Raw genomic sequence first — 17,302 nt, forward strand, 5'->3', positions numbered from 1 at the left:
AGTTTCTTAAAAGTAAATTACAAGTTTTAGAATTCAGGATATATGCAGCAGAAACTTCAGTCCTTTTTCCGTCTACAGGAGCATGCACCAAGTAGTGAACGACACAGCAAGCATTTGCAAATTTCTCCTTTACACAGCAAGCTCCTTAGAGCAAGGACAGCAACTGACACGCTTATCACTTACATTACTTATTGCTTATATTACAAATACAAACAGTGTTCAACAAAAGCAAATGTAAGCTTTTATTAACTGTTTCCCCACACCAGTAAGTGGCTTGGAGACTATCCTACCTACCAACAACTGGTGAGGTATACCACAACATCACTGAGCAACTTTTAGTTAGGTGAGCCATCAGGAAGAACCACCAGAAAGTTTCAGGCTGTCAGTTAAGTGTTCTCTTTTAGAGGATCTGTTACAGAGAAGTAGTTAACTGGGGAGGGTGTCTGGCCTCTCAATGATCTTTTCTAGATTAAAGGGTTCATACTGCTATAAACACCACAATATGGGAATAATGATTAAACAAATCTTAGTGAAGCATAGGGTATGTTTTGTCCCTAAGCCTTAGTCACATTCCTTTATAGACAGCTTTTTAAAAAGGAGTAAGTTTTGTTTGTAGCATGTGAAATGCGTAATTATGTATTTGCTGTGGAAGGTAGAACAATTCAAGACATAATCAAGTTGTACAGTTCTAGCCCAAACTCCTGATACGACTTTTGGAGACATGGGAGAGAGAAGAAAAAAAAAGATAATAATTACTATACATACCTTTGGATAATCCAGTTCAAAGAAAGTTTCCAAGTTGTTGATGAGGTTCGGATCCACACCTTTTAAAGGCTTCAGAAGTGAAACACCAGGAAGCTTACTATACGGCTGTTTATCTGTGGCTTTCTTATTGAGGTGGAGACGTCTGTAAGGACAAATAACACGTACACCACATAAAAAAATATGCCAGAGAACTCCATTCAAAATACAGTCAGAACGAAGAAAGCTTGGGAGTTAGAACTGCTGCCAAAGATTAATTTTGATTATTGAAACAGCTATTTTTATATCTGATAATTCATGTGTCAGAGACAATGCCTAAAAAAGCATTAGAATTCTATGTAGGTTAAATTCAACCTTATTCAACTTGTTAGACATTTCAGATTAATGCATTTTGAACAACAAGAGTATCACTTTTTTCAGACTGCATGAGAGATAAGATTTTTCTGCCTTCCTCCATACTATTAAAAATTCCATTAGAATTCACAGTAACATAATAGCATAATCAGAAAAACCAGTTTACTGTAATCAAAGTAAAAAAAGAAGAGGGTCAGCTGCTTTTTCTCTCCATTAAGTTATGCAAAACAGAGCAAGCTGAAAGCACAGGAGGAACAGTTGATCCTACTAATCAATTTGTTAACAAACACCTCCAAGAAAAGTATAACGATCAATAGACTATAAAATCCTAGAAACTGGACATCAAGCTGGGTCAGAAGCATAGATAAACTGAACACCATTCCAAACAGCCACTAGTACTACAGAAACAAACATACAAATTAAATTGCCAGTCACGTCACAACTCACTAACACGAATGTTTAATCCTACACTCCTGTGTCAATGCATGCAAAATTCAATTCTGGAAGCTTGATGAGTCAGTATACAATCAAATTTGCATGAAATAAATATATATAAAACTTAAGTAACTGGAAACAAAATATTTGCTGAAACAAAATTTGCAAATTAGTGTATATACTGCAAATTGTAGGTCCCTTACATGCATAGTTGTCAGATTCAAATAATATTTTATTGCGGCATGTACCTGGTATCAATTCTTAACTTAAAAACTTCCACACTTTAAAATTTACAAGATGCTGCCTCAAAAAAAACCAAACAAAAATGGGAACAGGGTTGCTTCATGGAGTGCTTCATCCTACTTAATTAATTAAAAAAAAAGTCAAGTTCCTAGGAAGCATGCTCCTGAGGAATGTGCCTGACCAAGTGAAATTACTGAACTACGAAGGAGATCCACTAAGAGAATAAGAGATTCCAATAGTTCTCTAGAGTTATTTTTTTCCTGAAATAGGACAGTGGCATCACATTTGTCACCTCATGAGCCCTCTCCCAGCATGCTGCTTTCAGGCAAGTTTGCAGCTGAAAACCAGGAGCATAATGCTGTTACAGAGCATAAGCAATGTTCTCACTAAAAAGAGAGAAGGACAAAGCAGATGATGTCCTTGTACTGTTATTGAGTCCAAGCCACTGCAGAGGTAAACTGAAATAGTCTTGCTGAGCAATTAACAGCCAAGGGACAGTCAGACCAAAGAAAAAAAAGCAGTAGTCCAGGTAGCTCCCACAGATTTTGTTACCGATTTCCACAAACATAACAGCAAACAAGGGCTTCAGTGTCGATAAGAGAGTCTCAAGAATGCAACTTTGACCAGGAGGAACAAAAAGTACACAATGCAAGAAAAAAAAAAGAAGTACTCAGTTTAAAACAGACTGTAGCAATGCACATAGTTTCAGACAGAGGCAAAAGCTGTGATGAACAGGAAATAAGAGAAGGAAGTGGCAGAGTAAATGCAAAGAGGTAAGGAGAGAAAGGATAAAGACAGACTTGAGGCAGGACTGTGAAAGAATAAACACTAATTGATAAAATTGCAGAATCTCGCAAAGCATCATATTACAAACCATGCAGACACAAAGGATTATGCAGGTGATTAAATTACGTAAGGAAAAAACCTATGCGTGGTTTGAGAGGGAAACTTTGGAAAACATCCAAATGAGGCATGCAGTATTACAGGGATCTATTCAACTATGAAACACCACACAGACTTTTGACAGAGTATGGCTCAGCGTGGTAAGACTGTCTCTAACATGCTATCTTAAAAATCAGACTACAGTTCATGTTCTATTCATAATGCTGCACAAAAGTGGTGGCCTGCCATCCTGAATGCACTGCGATATTGTGACACTAAGGTAAAGCAATTTCCACACCAGTAATTGCAATGCTCTGTTAGACTCTGTGGAGCAAGAGGAAAATTAGCAGTAAAGCAGATCATTTTACACTGAAAAGGACTATTTGTGAAGTGGCGTATTCTGAAAAAGAATTTGAAAGTTACAATTGAAAACCTACCATCACCAGAGAAACAGACCGTTACAAAAACAAATCACAATAGTCAATTAAGGACAACATTTAACATGGAAGTAAAAATAGACTAAATTTAAACAACATTAACATTGTTGATGCAGGTATGTTCTACATGAAGTTGTGTGTTACAGAACATGCACCAAAGTCTCCAAAGTAGAGGTAAGATGAAGCAGTAAGTTGGTATTTTTGAGCACAAACTTGTGCTTATGATGATTCAGTTCTCTCAGGTAAGTGTTGGGACTACAGTGCTCTTCACTACCACAGAGCAAGTACAACATGTACAGTTCAAAATGATACAGGAAAGCAATCGTTTCACAACGTTTGTATCATGTATAGAATATTACACATTATTTTACATTTATATTACCCCAATGTAGTTAAAAACACTACTTCTACAGATGTACTTAAAGCATTATTTTCTACCTCTGCCTAATGCAGTAAGCTGCAGAAAAACACCACACCAAGGAATGTATAAGAACTTTGAGCTCTGAAACAGATGCTGGCAGAGTACTATTTAAAGGCACTTTCAGATGCCGAATGTCAAAGGCCAGTAGTGAAGTTATCTGTAAGCACTTTTGCACCTACATATATTAAATGGATCAGCCTGCAATCTCTAGGCAGTGGAAATGAAATTCCTTCTAAGCAGTCTGCTGGTGGTGTACATAGATGGGGAAAGAAAAAAGCAGCAGGATACATAATGGTGTCAGGAGCTGTAGTTTAACTATCTTATAGTGGCTCAACTATCTTATATCATCTGCAAAGTTTTCTCAAACTTAGCTCCTTAACACTATAATAATTAAACCACAGGAGTAACTGTAATCTAAATTTCTTCTCTCAAAGGAAAGAAAGTATTTTCAAAGACAAAATCGAGACTACTGAGTTATCACTGCTTAGTATACTATATGATGAATTCTGCTAAGCTGTATCAAACGAAGCAACAATTTTTTTTAAAGGCCAAGACCACAGTTCCTCCTCCCACCTCAATAAAAACAGGTGAGTATTCTAGCAAAAGAAAAAAAAAAAAAGCTTGCTACAGTAGACAGACTGCTGTGTCTCTCACTGTCTGTAAGAAAGCAGATAAAAAAGCCTAAATACACTTTTTTCACTCATTTCAATCTTCCCTCAGCAGCTACTTCAAGAATTATCCTGCTAGGGGGAGGCAAGTAATTCTTGGTCAGAAATCCGTAACAGATACTTAAATATTGCAAGACAGCACTAACAAGATGCAGGAACCACTGAAGCCTTGAAGACTATGGTTTCCACAGGCCATTGAGATAAAGTAGCAGAACATTACTTCTGAAAGAGGCTGTTTTCCTGCTTCTACTTCTGAATTTACACACTCCTCCCTTCCCTACTTGGTTTTCACATTAGTGAGCTGAACCATCTCACACAGGTGTCTGTTGAGTGTTGGTCTGCTACGGGTGAACAGACAGGCAGTCTTGGCTTGAACAGAAGGAATAAGATTAGATAAGAGATAAATAAAGTTATCCTGCTTCTTTTGGCAACAGATGGGTAAAAAGGATGGTGTCCCCATATCTTCCTTGCTCATTATACATACATTAAACATTTCCAAAACTGGCTACCTTTATGCCCAGAAGAAAAAAAAAAAAAAAAAAAAAAAAAGAAATCTGCTACAGGTACACCACACTGGTCAGCACATTAAATAAAACTGAAAGAAAGATTGGAGGAGTTAAAGTATTACAGACAACCCCTAAACTAATGAAAGGGTTAACAGCACCCTTGCTTCACAAAGAGTAACATCAGCCCATTTAAAATCCTACCACATAAGCGTAATGCTATAAAGACAATTCCACATAAGAAGGCATAAATAACTACCAAATAGTAACTTTTTATACAGTTATCAGACCATCTTACAATTAAGTAACCATGAACACTTTTTACACAATGATTTTACTTTCATATATAGAAATAATATATGCATAATTCTATATTCACAGATAGAATACGGTTTTATTTATACAGATCCAAGTCATGAATTCAAGACAGCATCTGGCTTGGGAGCTACCATGCAAGTTTTTGCCTGTCTGTCAAGGTGGGAGGGAAGGTGTCTGCATGAGTAGCCTTCACCGTAGCTCTGGTCCACACCATCAGGAAGCAAAACAAGACACTCAGGCATGGAGAGAATCATAAAAGGACTCTCTGCAATAACACAATTAAGCTCAAGTAACACACTATTATCGTAACACACTATTATGAAGTACTTATTTCTCATGCTGCTCTACCCAGATTTAAGCACACAGGCATACTGCTGTGCATTAAGAGGCCTACTACACTATTATTTCTTTTTAGGGAGCTTCTAGACTTCAGAAAGATTTGAAAATTGCAAAACAGATCAAAATCAAACATCATCTGTGGCCCAGGAAAAGGACAGAAATATTCTTAAAGCAAGAATGAAACACCTTGATCCTGTTTTCAACAAGTTTCCCCTTGTGTGGAGCTTCATAACATAACTGACCAGTTCAGCTACACGGTACTGCTGCTCAGAGGCACTCTCTTTTCTCCTTTCCCTGCTTTTTCTGGGATGTGTTGTGCTTCTCGATGGTGCTGACACTTGTCTGATCCCACAGTGACCTAGATTAGATACTTAAATCACCACATAACTGTTACCCCATTTGTAAGCATTTTGTTAGCATTTTGTCAGTTTAACTTAGCAAGTGTACCATTTCAAAAGACGTGGTAAGATGATCACGCAGCTTCACCAGCAGCAAAGTTCCCCTAGTGCTCCTTCTGACACCAGTCAAACAAGACATCGTGCCAATACTGATGCCCATACAATCCTGCTTCAACTCACTCAACAGAAACTAAATCTGAGTTTTTTTCCTCCCACATCAGCTTGTCTTCTGCCAAATTAGAGTTAGGGCACCTTAGGGAAGGCTACAGGAAGCTCCAGAGAATGTTTAAGAAGGTGGCTGTGAATGTGCTGCCAAGATCATGAGAGAAAAGTAGGAGTAATGTCTCCTTCCTCCTCAGGCTTCAGTGGGCTTCCAGAAGAGCTGAGCTGCCCATGGATGAGCAGCATAAGCCCACTCACCAAGGAGTCAGAGGAGGACCAGTGTCAGCACAAAAGCAGCATCAGAGACACAACACCTTCCTCTAGAAATGTACATAAGGATTAGAGTCAGTCCCCTGAAAACTTTTCCACAACCAACTCTGCATCTTAGCTTTCCTTTACAGCATTCATTCCCTTACAGCTTGCTCCCTGCCTTTATTTGCCCACTAGAAACAGCTAACCAGAATTAATTACTAGTAGAAAACACCGCCAGCATTCACAAGTGACTCTTGAAGTAATACTTAAGGCATGCCACTGTTCTAGCTCTCTTGGCTGAAAGACATCACCATAAATAAGTGCTGGTGTCAGTTCAGGACACATTTGCTTGGCTGTTGGCTGGGGTCAACTCATCCCAGCAGCCAAAAAGCATGTTCTCAGGTAGGCAGTCTTCCCCATCCTTCACTCTTGCTACTTGCTTACATCCGCTTCAATGACCATACAGACACATGGCAAGTCAATCCATCCTCCCACCGACCTAATAGTCACACAAGTGTCAGATCCAACAACAGGAATGAGCAGAAATGCACAGGTGGGGACAATTGGAAAGGACTTCAGAGGAAACCCTAATGCCACTTTTAGTACAGCAGCACTTGTAATTAATGTCACTTCGCCTTGATAACATGCTCGGAGATAGAGGGAAGTAGACAAGTCTGAAAGAAGGAAACGGTGGCTAAGGCTCAGGTGCCTACTTTGAAGTACAGACTTCTTGTGGCTGTCTGCCAGTAGAGAAACAGTTTTGTGCATGCCTGCAAAAAAAGTGAAAACAAAAAATGTAATCCTACTGTTTGCATACTAGAAGTTTATGTTGAAAATCAGCTGCAGTTGGTGGGTGCTTCATCACATGCCTGCTGAGGGTAGAAGGCAGACCAAACATTTCATCCACTTCCAAAGCACATTTTCTCCTGTACTACATACACTCAAAAAAACCAACCAACCAACCAAAAAAAACCAAAACAAACAAACAAAAAAACCCAAACAGAACCTTAGAATGTAAAGCACTGAAATCACAATGGATAGTGGAAAGGAAGGAGAATGATTTAAAAAAAAAAAAAAACCACCACAAAAAACACACACAACCTTAAGACAAGCTCCACAATAGCAAGACTCACAGCTTTTCTGCCAAAAAAAAGTGTCAAATTAAAGGTCTTGAAACAGAACTGAGTGAGAAAGAACCTAGATTGTGATAATTTTTCAGAAGGTAAATGCTCTGAAAATTCAAACATCAATTTGCTCTTCCAGTCTGGGGAAACAGTAGTTCAATCAGTGGCTAGTAATAAAGGCAAAGAAAATCATACAATGCAGAACAGCAGAAATCCTATGTAGTGCTATTTGACATTTTGAATTTGAAATCTTCATATACAACTAAAATTCTTCAAGCAGCATTTTCCAAATGTTATCACAAAAGTCATGTTCAGTAGATGCCACCCAGAACTTGACACAGTCTTTTTTTAAAAGAGGGGAGAGATTGGAGTTTAAACTTCTTTCAAACACTGGAGTCTTCAGTAGGAAAAAAACCTTATCTTTCCGCAAGAAGAAAGAGCAAACACTACAGACCTCAACTTAAAAACAAACACTCCCTTTTTTAAATCTAGAAATTCCTCTCCTACTCCCCTCCGTGCCCCCACATCTGCACGATAAAAGATAAACAAACAGGCTCCCATACAAAGGACTGTAGTTAAACCTGAAGTAATGGGAACCTATTCACTGTCGAATCCTAGATAGCTTACAATTCAGCAAGCTGAAATGAAATGTGCCTAACAAAAACACAGTAAGTTGCCTATAGCACAGCCATTACTGGATCATGCTAAGCATTAGAATGAACACAGTTTTTTCTTGTAGTCTATCTGCAGGCTGCCACCAAAATAGCCATTCATTCCCTGCTTCTAAGCTTTCCCATACCCTCAGCGGACTGGTGGCTATAAAGCAGTCAGCACCACAAGATAAATTGGATCAGCCTGCTGATCAAACAGAGAACTATCCCACAGAAAAAGCTAGCTTGCTGATCTGAGTCACCACATAGCCACATGCTCACTAAAGGCAGATTAGAATGGCAGAAATGTTTAGAAAGGTGTAGGGGTAGGAGGGGATTTGGATTATCCCTCTGAGCATCAAGAGCCACTAACGCATAAAAATAGAAACACTTTTTAATACAGACTCCTTGCAACTTTGATACAGACTCATTATACAACTTCAAAGAACTGCATCCAGCATGATTTGTGTTTTATTTATCAAAACACATCCAGTGGATGGCAGTAACTCTGGGACAAATAGACCAACCACAACAGAGAGCTATTAGTACAGGTCAACTCCTAATGTTAAGTACATGATCTTTTAAACAAAAAGTTTTACAACATTTGTACTGTGAGGCTATTCAATTTGTTTTTCTGACTTATTTTGCAAATCTATAGGATTAAAATATCTCAACCGTATTCATTTCATAAGGCACAAGTTTAAGTGACACCACCATTCACTAAACATTATCTAATGTGCTTCCTACAGACCCCAAGTTGCTCCTTACTGCTCCCTTTGTGCCAAAGACCCCTGCCACTCATCAACATTTTCCAGTTTCTTCTCCCCAAAAAGCTTCCAAAACAGTTAACTGGCAGTAACAGAATTGTCTTAATGACTAAACAGAAACTACATTAAGAAATCATAAAGCAGATACCATGCCAGTACTTTTTTTCTTAATTTTCAGTGGATGACAGGCCATTTTTTTATTTAATTAACTCAGCTGCAAGTGTTTCCAGAGTACAAAACAGCATACCACTGAAACAGAAGTCTTACTCAAACACCAATTCACACAAGTTTGAACACAGTCTCAGGCCCCATTATCCTCAGTTGGGGTAATAAAAAAGCTGTAAATCTCGCCAGGACTACACAATTGTCAGCGAGACAGTGTCACTGCCCTCGCACTGCAAATGCCTCAGAGAGCTTGAGTAAGTCTCCTATAAGGAACATCAGAAACTGAAGAAGGCGATTATAAAAAACCTTTAAAGAAAATGTTAATTTAACACTTCTACACTCAAGATCATATTTAAGAGCATTTCAGAAGAGCAATTTTTTAAAAAAATGTTTTCAACAGATATAAACCAGAAAAACTAGTTTGGTAAATTTCACCTGTCTTCTCCAAAAAATAATAATAATAAAAAAAAAACCACACAACACTTGGTTCACAGACCTTCAAAAAACCCATTTGCATCCCTCACCACTACACAGTCTACATAAAACAACCTGCTTGGAACCGCTTTTATGAAACATATGTATTATCTCCCAAAGACGCTTAAAAGGAATACCTCATTAATACTTAAAAAAGTTAAAAGGTACAACCCTTGACATTGTATTTCAACCACCTACTGTACCACCTCATACTGTGCAGTCAGTATAGCAGGCAAGGGGAAGAAAAAAAAAAAAAAAAACCCCCACAGATTCGTGTAGCCTGAAAATGTCTACTCCCCCTACCTCCTAGCCCATCAGAGACCTCAGAGGATGACGGCAGGCAGGACTTCTCACTTTCTAGCTGCTACTCCTGTTATTATTAACATTCAACAGTTCAAAACAGATGTTCTCACAAAGGAGATGAGTCTGAAAGTTTGCTACCTCTTTTTAATCCAGAATATTACTCTAGCAAGGCTTGCAAGAAAAATGCATGTTGACTTAAGCTAAAAACTTATTTCAGTAGAAGGTGCTTAGGGTATCTCCTCAATTACAGCTCAGTACATTGATTGAAATCTAGTTTTCAGAAGCTTAGTTATTCTCAAACAAGGTATGTATATGACTAGAGAAATATTTTTTCTGCTTCACAATGAAGTGTAGCACACTATATTGAACCAAGACCTCAAGACAAGCACTTAATAAAAACAGGACACTTGCAAACAATGTAAAAATGAATGTTTAACTTAATTTACAAATTCCTCCTCATGGATTGTCCTGCTCACAAAGCTGAGAAGTGCCTTAATAAGGTGGGAAGGGAAACAGCTTTTTGTTTACAGAGGTGTTTCTGAAGAGGGGGGCAAGAATTCAAGTGGTCTAAACCAGACCAAACCAACTACTGACACAAACTGGCAACAAAGATACATTATTAGTAATCCTGCTGTTTTCAAGAAAAAAGGATTGGTCCACTAGAAACCCTTATCAAGTGTTTAAAAATTGCTTTAAGAAATACAGTTCAAAAGCAAAAATTTACAAGTAGCACTGCCAAGACAGCCCTAATCTTTCACTTTAGTACAATACTTCACCTCGGCTTTCTATCTTTGTCTACACTTGTAAACATGTTTTTACCTTACCTGTCCTCCTTTATGCATGCTGCAACTTCAGTAACTTAACTCAAGGTATGAATTTACCAAGGCCAGTTATGAGAAGCTATAGTCTAGCCTAGGTTCTCATCAACTATTATTAAAAGCATCACATTTAAGAAAATATAAAGCTATCCACCTTGCAATTAGCAAAATGAAAAGCTTTTTTTGATCTATAGCAAAACATTTCTCACAATAACTTAATTAATTATTTCTTTTAAACCACAGTCTTCAATAAAATGCAAAACTAATATTACATGTGTCAAAACTACAGAACCTCATTTCAGTTAAAATAAAATGTAAAAATCCCAGTGAACTCTGACACTATTTGGAATTATGCAATTCCCAGGGACTGATGGACACAAGTACTGAAGGGTGCTCGTAAACCAGTAAAACTAGTTACATACTTAGCATACCACAGAGCAGTTCTGACAGAAATTTCACAAATCAATTTTTAAAGTCACTCATTATCATCTACCACTCTATTTGCCCACTTTAATCAAAAGTTATCCCTTTACGATAACATGGTTATCGTAAGAAGCCTCAGCTTCTTTAAAGTTCTTTGAAATCTTTGTATCCTGACAAAAGCTGACAAAAAGATTATATTCTTCCTCATCTCACTGTTCAACTTCTTCCACTCCAGCTGATACAGAAGGCTGGATACTTTTTTGCCCTCTGAGATCTCCACATGCTTCACTAACCCAAACAATTTAATTTCCATCTTACATACTCTAAATTTTAGAGTCTTTTCTCCTCCCCTTTCACACAAACCACTCAAACGTGGTTTGTTTTTAAAGCCCTCTTGTCACAACATCTAGTGCACCATCTTCCCTCCTCTCAACACAAGCACATCATCCAGTCTGCCACAATTCCACTCCTTTACATTTACCCTAGACAATGTTTAATCTAGTGTTTAGTTCCTTGTATTCTGTTAAATCATTCATGTTCAGAGCTGTCATCCGTAAGTTTATAGCCTGTGTCTTATCCTCCTGACTCACACTTAAAAAACCTGGCTTCTCTAACTGCCTCCAACATTAGGGGTTTTCTCCCATACCGTTATCACTCTCAGATTTCTGGTTCTGCACTGTTTTGCTTTCCCCTAGTTATCAATCTTGTAATACAGAACTCATTCAACCACAACCTTTGTTATAAATAACTCAAAATTAACCTCTGTTTTCTCCAGATCTCTTTTCCCCTAAGGATTACCTAAATTTAAGTCCTGTGACTACACAGTGTCAGGTAAATTCCAACTTGTTTAAAATACGCAACATATACAACTTAATATCCTCCACACAACCTCCTTCTCAGTCTACCACGCTGTAACAGTCCAGGCAGCAGCCTGGGTGTCATCTTTCACAAAATCACAGAACAGAGGTTGGAAGACACCTCTGGAGATCAGTTATTCCAACCCTCTGACTCAAAGCAAAATTAACTGTAGTAGGTTGCTCATGAGTGTCCAGTCAGCCTTTCCTGTCTCCGAGGATGGAGCCTCCACAACCTTTCTGGAAAGCCTGTTCCCGTGTTTGACCATGAAAGATGTGTGTTGTTTAAAATGGAATCCTTCATTTGAATTTCTGCTTGTTGCCTCTCATCCTGTCATGGGCAGCTCCAAGGAGAGTCTTGCCCCATCTTCCCCACACCCCTCCTCCAAATCAGGCATTTACACACATTGACAGGATTCCCGCTAAGCCTTCTCCAGACTGAATAGTGTCAGCTCTCAGCCCCTCCTTTTATATCAGATGCTGCAGTCTCACCATCATCTCTGTAGCCCCAAGCCACGCTCGCTCCAGTGTATTCACATCTCTCATACCAGGGAGCTCAAAACCATGCACTGCACTCCAGACACAGACTGGTGCTGTGTTGAGGGGAAGGATCACCTCCCTCAGACTGCTAGCAAGGCAGTCCAGGATGCAGTTGGCTTTCTTTGCCACCGAAGGCACATTGCTGTTCATAGGCAAATTGACATTCACCAGTACTTCCAGGTCCTTTTCTGCCAGGCTGCTTTCTAGTCAGTCAGACCCCAGCCTGTGCTGATGCATGGAGTTACTCTTGCCAGGCACACGACCTGGCATTTTCCTTGGTTGAGCTTCATGAGGTTCCTACTAGACTATTTGTCCAGTCTGTCTGGGTACCTCTGAACAGCAGTACACCCACCTGGTACATCACCCGCTCCTCCCAGTTCTGTATCATCAGCAAACTTGCTGACATGTTGCACCCTCCAGGCTATTAATGAAGACGTCAGACACTGCTGGCCTCAGCACTGACCCGTGATGACTTTGTGCATCTCAAACCTAGTATCCCTTTAGTGATTTCTGTCTTCTATCACAAGCTATCATCATCCTATCTATGCACTGTGCATAGAGCAAACTGCTGAAGTCCAGGCCAGGTTTGAGTAGGGGGTTGGAACTGAACCTTCAGCAGGCATTTCCAGCCTGAAGCACTCCAACTTCCTTCAGAGTGCTGAAAAACTGACTCTCACTTCTGCCTCTAAGTTCTTAGAAAGAAGTCTCAGCCACTTCTGTGTTCCCATAACCTGTCATCTTCCTGTGTTTCTCCCCAGTAACTGTACTTGACTTCCTATCTCTGCACTGCTATCATTCAGATTTGCCTCTGCTACTGTCATTCACTTGTTGAGTAAAAACAACCCATCAATTTATACTGATGTAAGACTCGCAGCCTTAAGGTTTTTGCATAAGGTAGGGTCCATCCTCAATGTACAGATTATTGGAAACAGGGTTACTGAAAGAGCAAGAAGATGAAAATGTTATCCAAGATCAAACAGAAGCCTCAGACAACTTTCCCACTTTTCATGCTTCTCCAATGGGGTCAGACATCCAAGGCTGGGGATTTGGGGGCGATGTTTGTTTTTTTTTTTTTCCTCTTGCTTTTAACCCTCTAAGAATTTTTGCAGAAAGAGATTGCTAGTACAGATCATGAGCTCGCTCCATTCCCTGTTCATACACAAGATCACAGACAACAATCTATTGTTAAAGTTACCAACGTTTTACATCAAGCTTGTCATCAGCTATGTAACTGGAAAACTGAGGTGGACAACCTGCATGGGAAGTTTCAGTGTAAGTGGTTCAAGTTCAGCAAAGATTCAGCCAAGGGAATGAAGACAAACCCAAGAACAGATGCAGCATTTTGCATGTGCTAGATATCTTCCAGCTGCTTCCTGGAGAAACTCCAGTACAATCACACTTCTCAGTTTTCTGTTTGATTATCAGTAAAAGGGAAGGGTACCTCTAATCTCAGAAATGAGTACTTGCATGATCTTCAAAGTCTATCAAAATGTCAATTCACTTATGCCTGGTAACACTTGACAGTAACAGGCAAGTTCTCTAAAGATTGCCTTTTAAATTAGATCTACACTACATCCCCTCCTGGCTCCTACCTGTGATAAAATTGCCTCTGAAGCACTTCCACCAATCAAAGAAAATGCAACTCCATCATGGCAAAGTGGATAACTACTACTGCTCTAAACAGCTACTTTAGCCAATCTATTGCCAGACACTGACAGTGGAAACAGTAAAGGAAGAGACACCCCATCAACAAGCAAAAAGGTCAAAAGGAGACAACAGAAGGCAAGTAGAGAGGTCAGAACAAAGCAGGAAAAGCCTGGACACAAACCATGGACTGAGCAGCAGGAGAGGGACAAAAAGAAAAACAAGGTGACAAGATAATCAAACAGGGCTAAGAGAAACAGGTTGTTTTTTTTTTTCTTAAGAATGAAAGGTCACTATTACTATACAGTAATAGATTATTAACCAAAAGATCAAAATGACTTCACATAAAAAAACCACAGAAGGCAAACATCAGCCGTACAGATTTTTTTTGTTTATGTTTGGAAGCCATGTTTTAGAAAGCTTTTCAACGCTGCAGACGTACTTCAGGAAACTTGAATTTTATGCATCTGTGCAAATTGAATTTCCTCTGTGTGTGCATATGCATTACACTAAAGCTATTAATTATTTTTAGTTAAAACCAGGTGCTTTATTACATTTAGATGTTTCTGAAAGTCTTAGGTTTCACCCAGCAGACAAGGCACAATGGGCCCAATTACATCCAAATGCATGCAGAATTCATTATTTCTTGGCTACTGTAATTTATAGACAACTAAACTATTTTTAAAAGCTAAAACCATGTTTATCAACGAAATTACATGCACTACCCTTCCCACTTACATCTAGGAACCAAGACAATGAACAACCTCAGTATCAACTGACTGTGGATAACTTCAAGAAAGTGATTTACACTAAGTGCTATAATTAGAATCACCACTGACAACTGTTACAAGAACAATGGAGACTCAAAACCAGAGCATGACTCTGTGAGTCCAGTTTTGCAGACCCAGCAAATAAAGCAACAAGATATAAACAGCTTGAGACTTACCAAACATTTCCTAGGAACTCTGTCGCAGAGGCGATGTTGAGTGGAAGTTAAAGACTGAATTTTTTTTCCTTAACTTAAAAGCCATTCTATCGCCTCTTCTCAGTCCCAGAAGAAATTTAAAATACTCATCTCCACTTAGTGTTCAAGTTGAAATAATCAACAACAAAAAGTCAGATAGTTATTCAGTGAAAAAATATAAAACCTTTAATTAATTTTTAGACTCAAGTCTGAAGACACAGTAGGGAAACCGAGATCAGATTGATTATGCTTAAATAAAGCATTTTCTAGGTTCTGCAAGTTTTGCTTGCCAGCTATATTTCAGGAAGAGGCACAACATGTTCAGAAAGCTCTTACCATTATTAAACTAGAACCATCTATTTTGAAATACAGTTAAAAGAGCAAATCCACTGCCACAGATCTTGCCAGCCAGCAATTCAGAATTACAAAATGTGTTAGAGTGCCATAAATCCCAAGGAAACAACTTTAGGTTTAGTTGTTTGTTTTTTGGTGTTTTTTTTTTTTTACTTTTCCTCTGATTTCACAAGACTTCTGCTCTGTTCTTTGTATGTCCTTAGAATGGAAGTTAGTAAGAATCACTAAGTAACTATTTTAATAGACTGATTAAGTATCAAACTTTATTCCTTAGTTTCCTGAATAATACTTTAGCCAATACTCTGCACATCAAATACACAGTTGTCAATTTGAGATACAGCTATATATTTGGGCTTAGTTCTGAAAGTTCATTCTGGTTATCCATACAACTACACAACTTCAGATGGTTTCTGAATCAGTGTATCAAAATTTCAAACACTGAACTTTCTCTACTGGATCAGTTTGGTGTCTCAACTCCAACTGAAGAGCCTATATGCAAGCAAGGAAGGCTCTCAGTCAAGGTCCCAAGTTGCATACAAAGTACAGCAACTCAAACAGGTTAAATATCACAGCCTTACTATGCAGAGTAATACACGCAAACCGCATGTTATCTAATTACTAGCTATAAACTCCTGCTATTTAGTCCATGTTTATTGCATTTACTTCACTGACTCAGTATTACTGAGAGAGCACCAAGCGAAGACCCATTTCATAATCACATACATTAGATAGTTCATAAAGATTGGCCTTTTGACTTAACAGTGTGGCTATTTGCGTTTGATTCCTTCAGTCCACCTGTTTACTTTAAAGGAGTATGAAATTAACGCATCCTACTATACTTATTTATAAATCAAAGCCTCTCAAAGTGGAGAAGTGCAGCAGGGGAAAGAGGTGGCAAGAATCAGATTTTGTAAATGCAGTATGGAAGAACAGACATTCCTCTTCAAGTGAAACCTTGTGCTACACCTTAGACATGCAAAACCTAAATCTTCCAAAGCAGTTACAGCACAAACTAACACAGCTCTTGTGACCTTGACAACTGTTTACAGCACTTGAAGACAAAAATGCTTACTTTATTGAAGAATTTAATTTATCTACTTAATTCACACATGCTTAAGTGTTTTGCTAAATCAAACATCTAAAGTATGAATGGGGAACCACAGGAGGAGGACTCCCTATGCCACAACAGCTTTGCTGACATGTTTCAACATTATCTTAGTACTCCAGTGGCACAGATCAGCCCTTCCAACTCACCAGTTCAGCATTGTCAGACGCAGTGCAGATTGAGCACAAACAGCCTCTAGCCCAATAACTTTAAAAAAATGTTAATGTTAAACCAACAATACTGCCCAGAAAGAGAAAACAGAAAGAGTAACTCCTTTCATCTTTCCTCTTCACTTCCTCTAACAGGTACAGTAGAAGCAGTTTTCAGTATATGACAAGTATCACACAATTCTACCCTAATACTACATGCTCCCGTCCTGATATCAAAAAGAGTTTCCACCTGTAAGGGAAGACCCCTTCATACCTCAGTGGTCTAGGAAAGGGTGTGGTGTGCTGTGCCCACTGTCTAGGACAAAACAGTCTTTATTAGATGAGGGGCACTCATAACAGCGTCTGCCCACCAGTTTTCAGTCTATGGCATTAACAATCACTATCTATCTGGGGTCCCTTCCCCATAAATGTACTTCAGCAGCCAAAGCAAACACAATTGATTAGCTTCTGCTAATTCCCCTCACAGGAGTATCCTGCTCACATGACCAGGTCATTCCTTCACATATCATTCCGCCAGACACCACCAGAGCCCTCCTCCCTTGTGCAAGGCAGTGCTTACAAGTGACACAGGTTCAAAATTTACCAGAGAAGTACTTCCTCCACCAGCTATATCCCACAAACTCCAGTGTCCCAGCACCACCAGAGCCACTGCAAGAACATCTCCTTGGAATGGCTGCTGTAGGTGTCCAGCATTTCTTTAATTCCACTACAAGCAAAGGGCAGCTGTGTGGTCACTTCAGTGCTACCAGCTACTCACCTCTGACCAAGGGCCA

The 17,302-nt window shown here is 39.0% G+C and overlaps 1 protein-coding gene across 1 annotated transcript in view; it reads right to left on the minus strand.

The window, feature by feature from the left end:
- Window positions 1-17,302, minus strand: part of UGCG (UDP-glucose ceramide glucosyltransferase) — a 42,882-nt gene that overhangs the window by 23,279 nt on the left and 2,301 nt on the right. The window contains exon 2 of the mRNA XM_086770313.1: window positions 766-907. Within this exon, the coding sequence (XP_086626439.1) occupies window positions 766-907 (142 nt within the window). The remainder of the gene's footprint in view (window positions 1-765; window positions 908-17,302) is intronic.

Source organism: Chlamydotis macqueenii, chromosome Z (assembly GCF_036417535.1).
Source record: "Chlamydotis macqueenii isolate bChlMac1 chromosome Z, bChlMac1.mat, whole genome shotgun sequence".
In the NCBI taxonomy this organism is placed as follows: Eukaryota; Metazoa; Chordata; class Aves; order Otidiformes; family Otididae; genus Chlamydotis; species Chlamydotis macqueenii.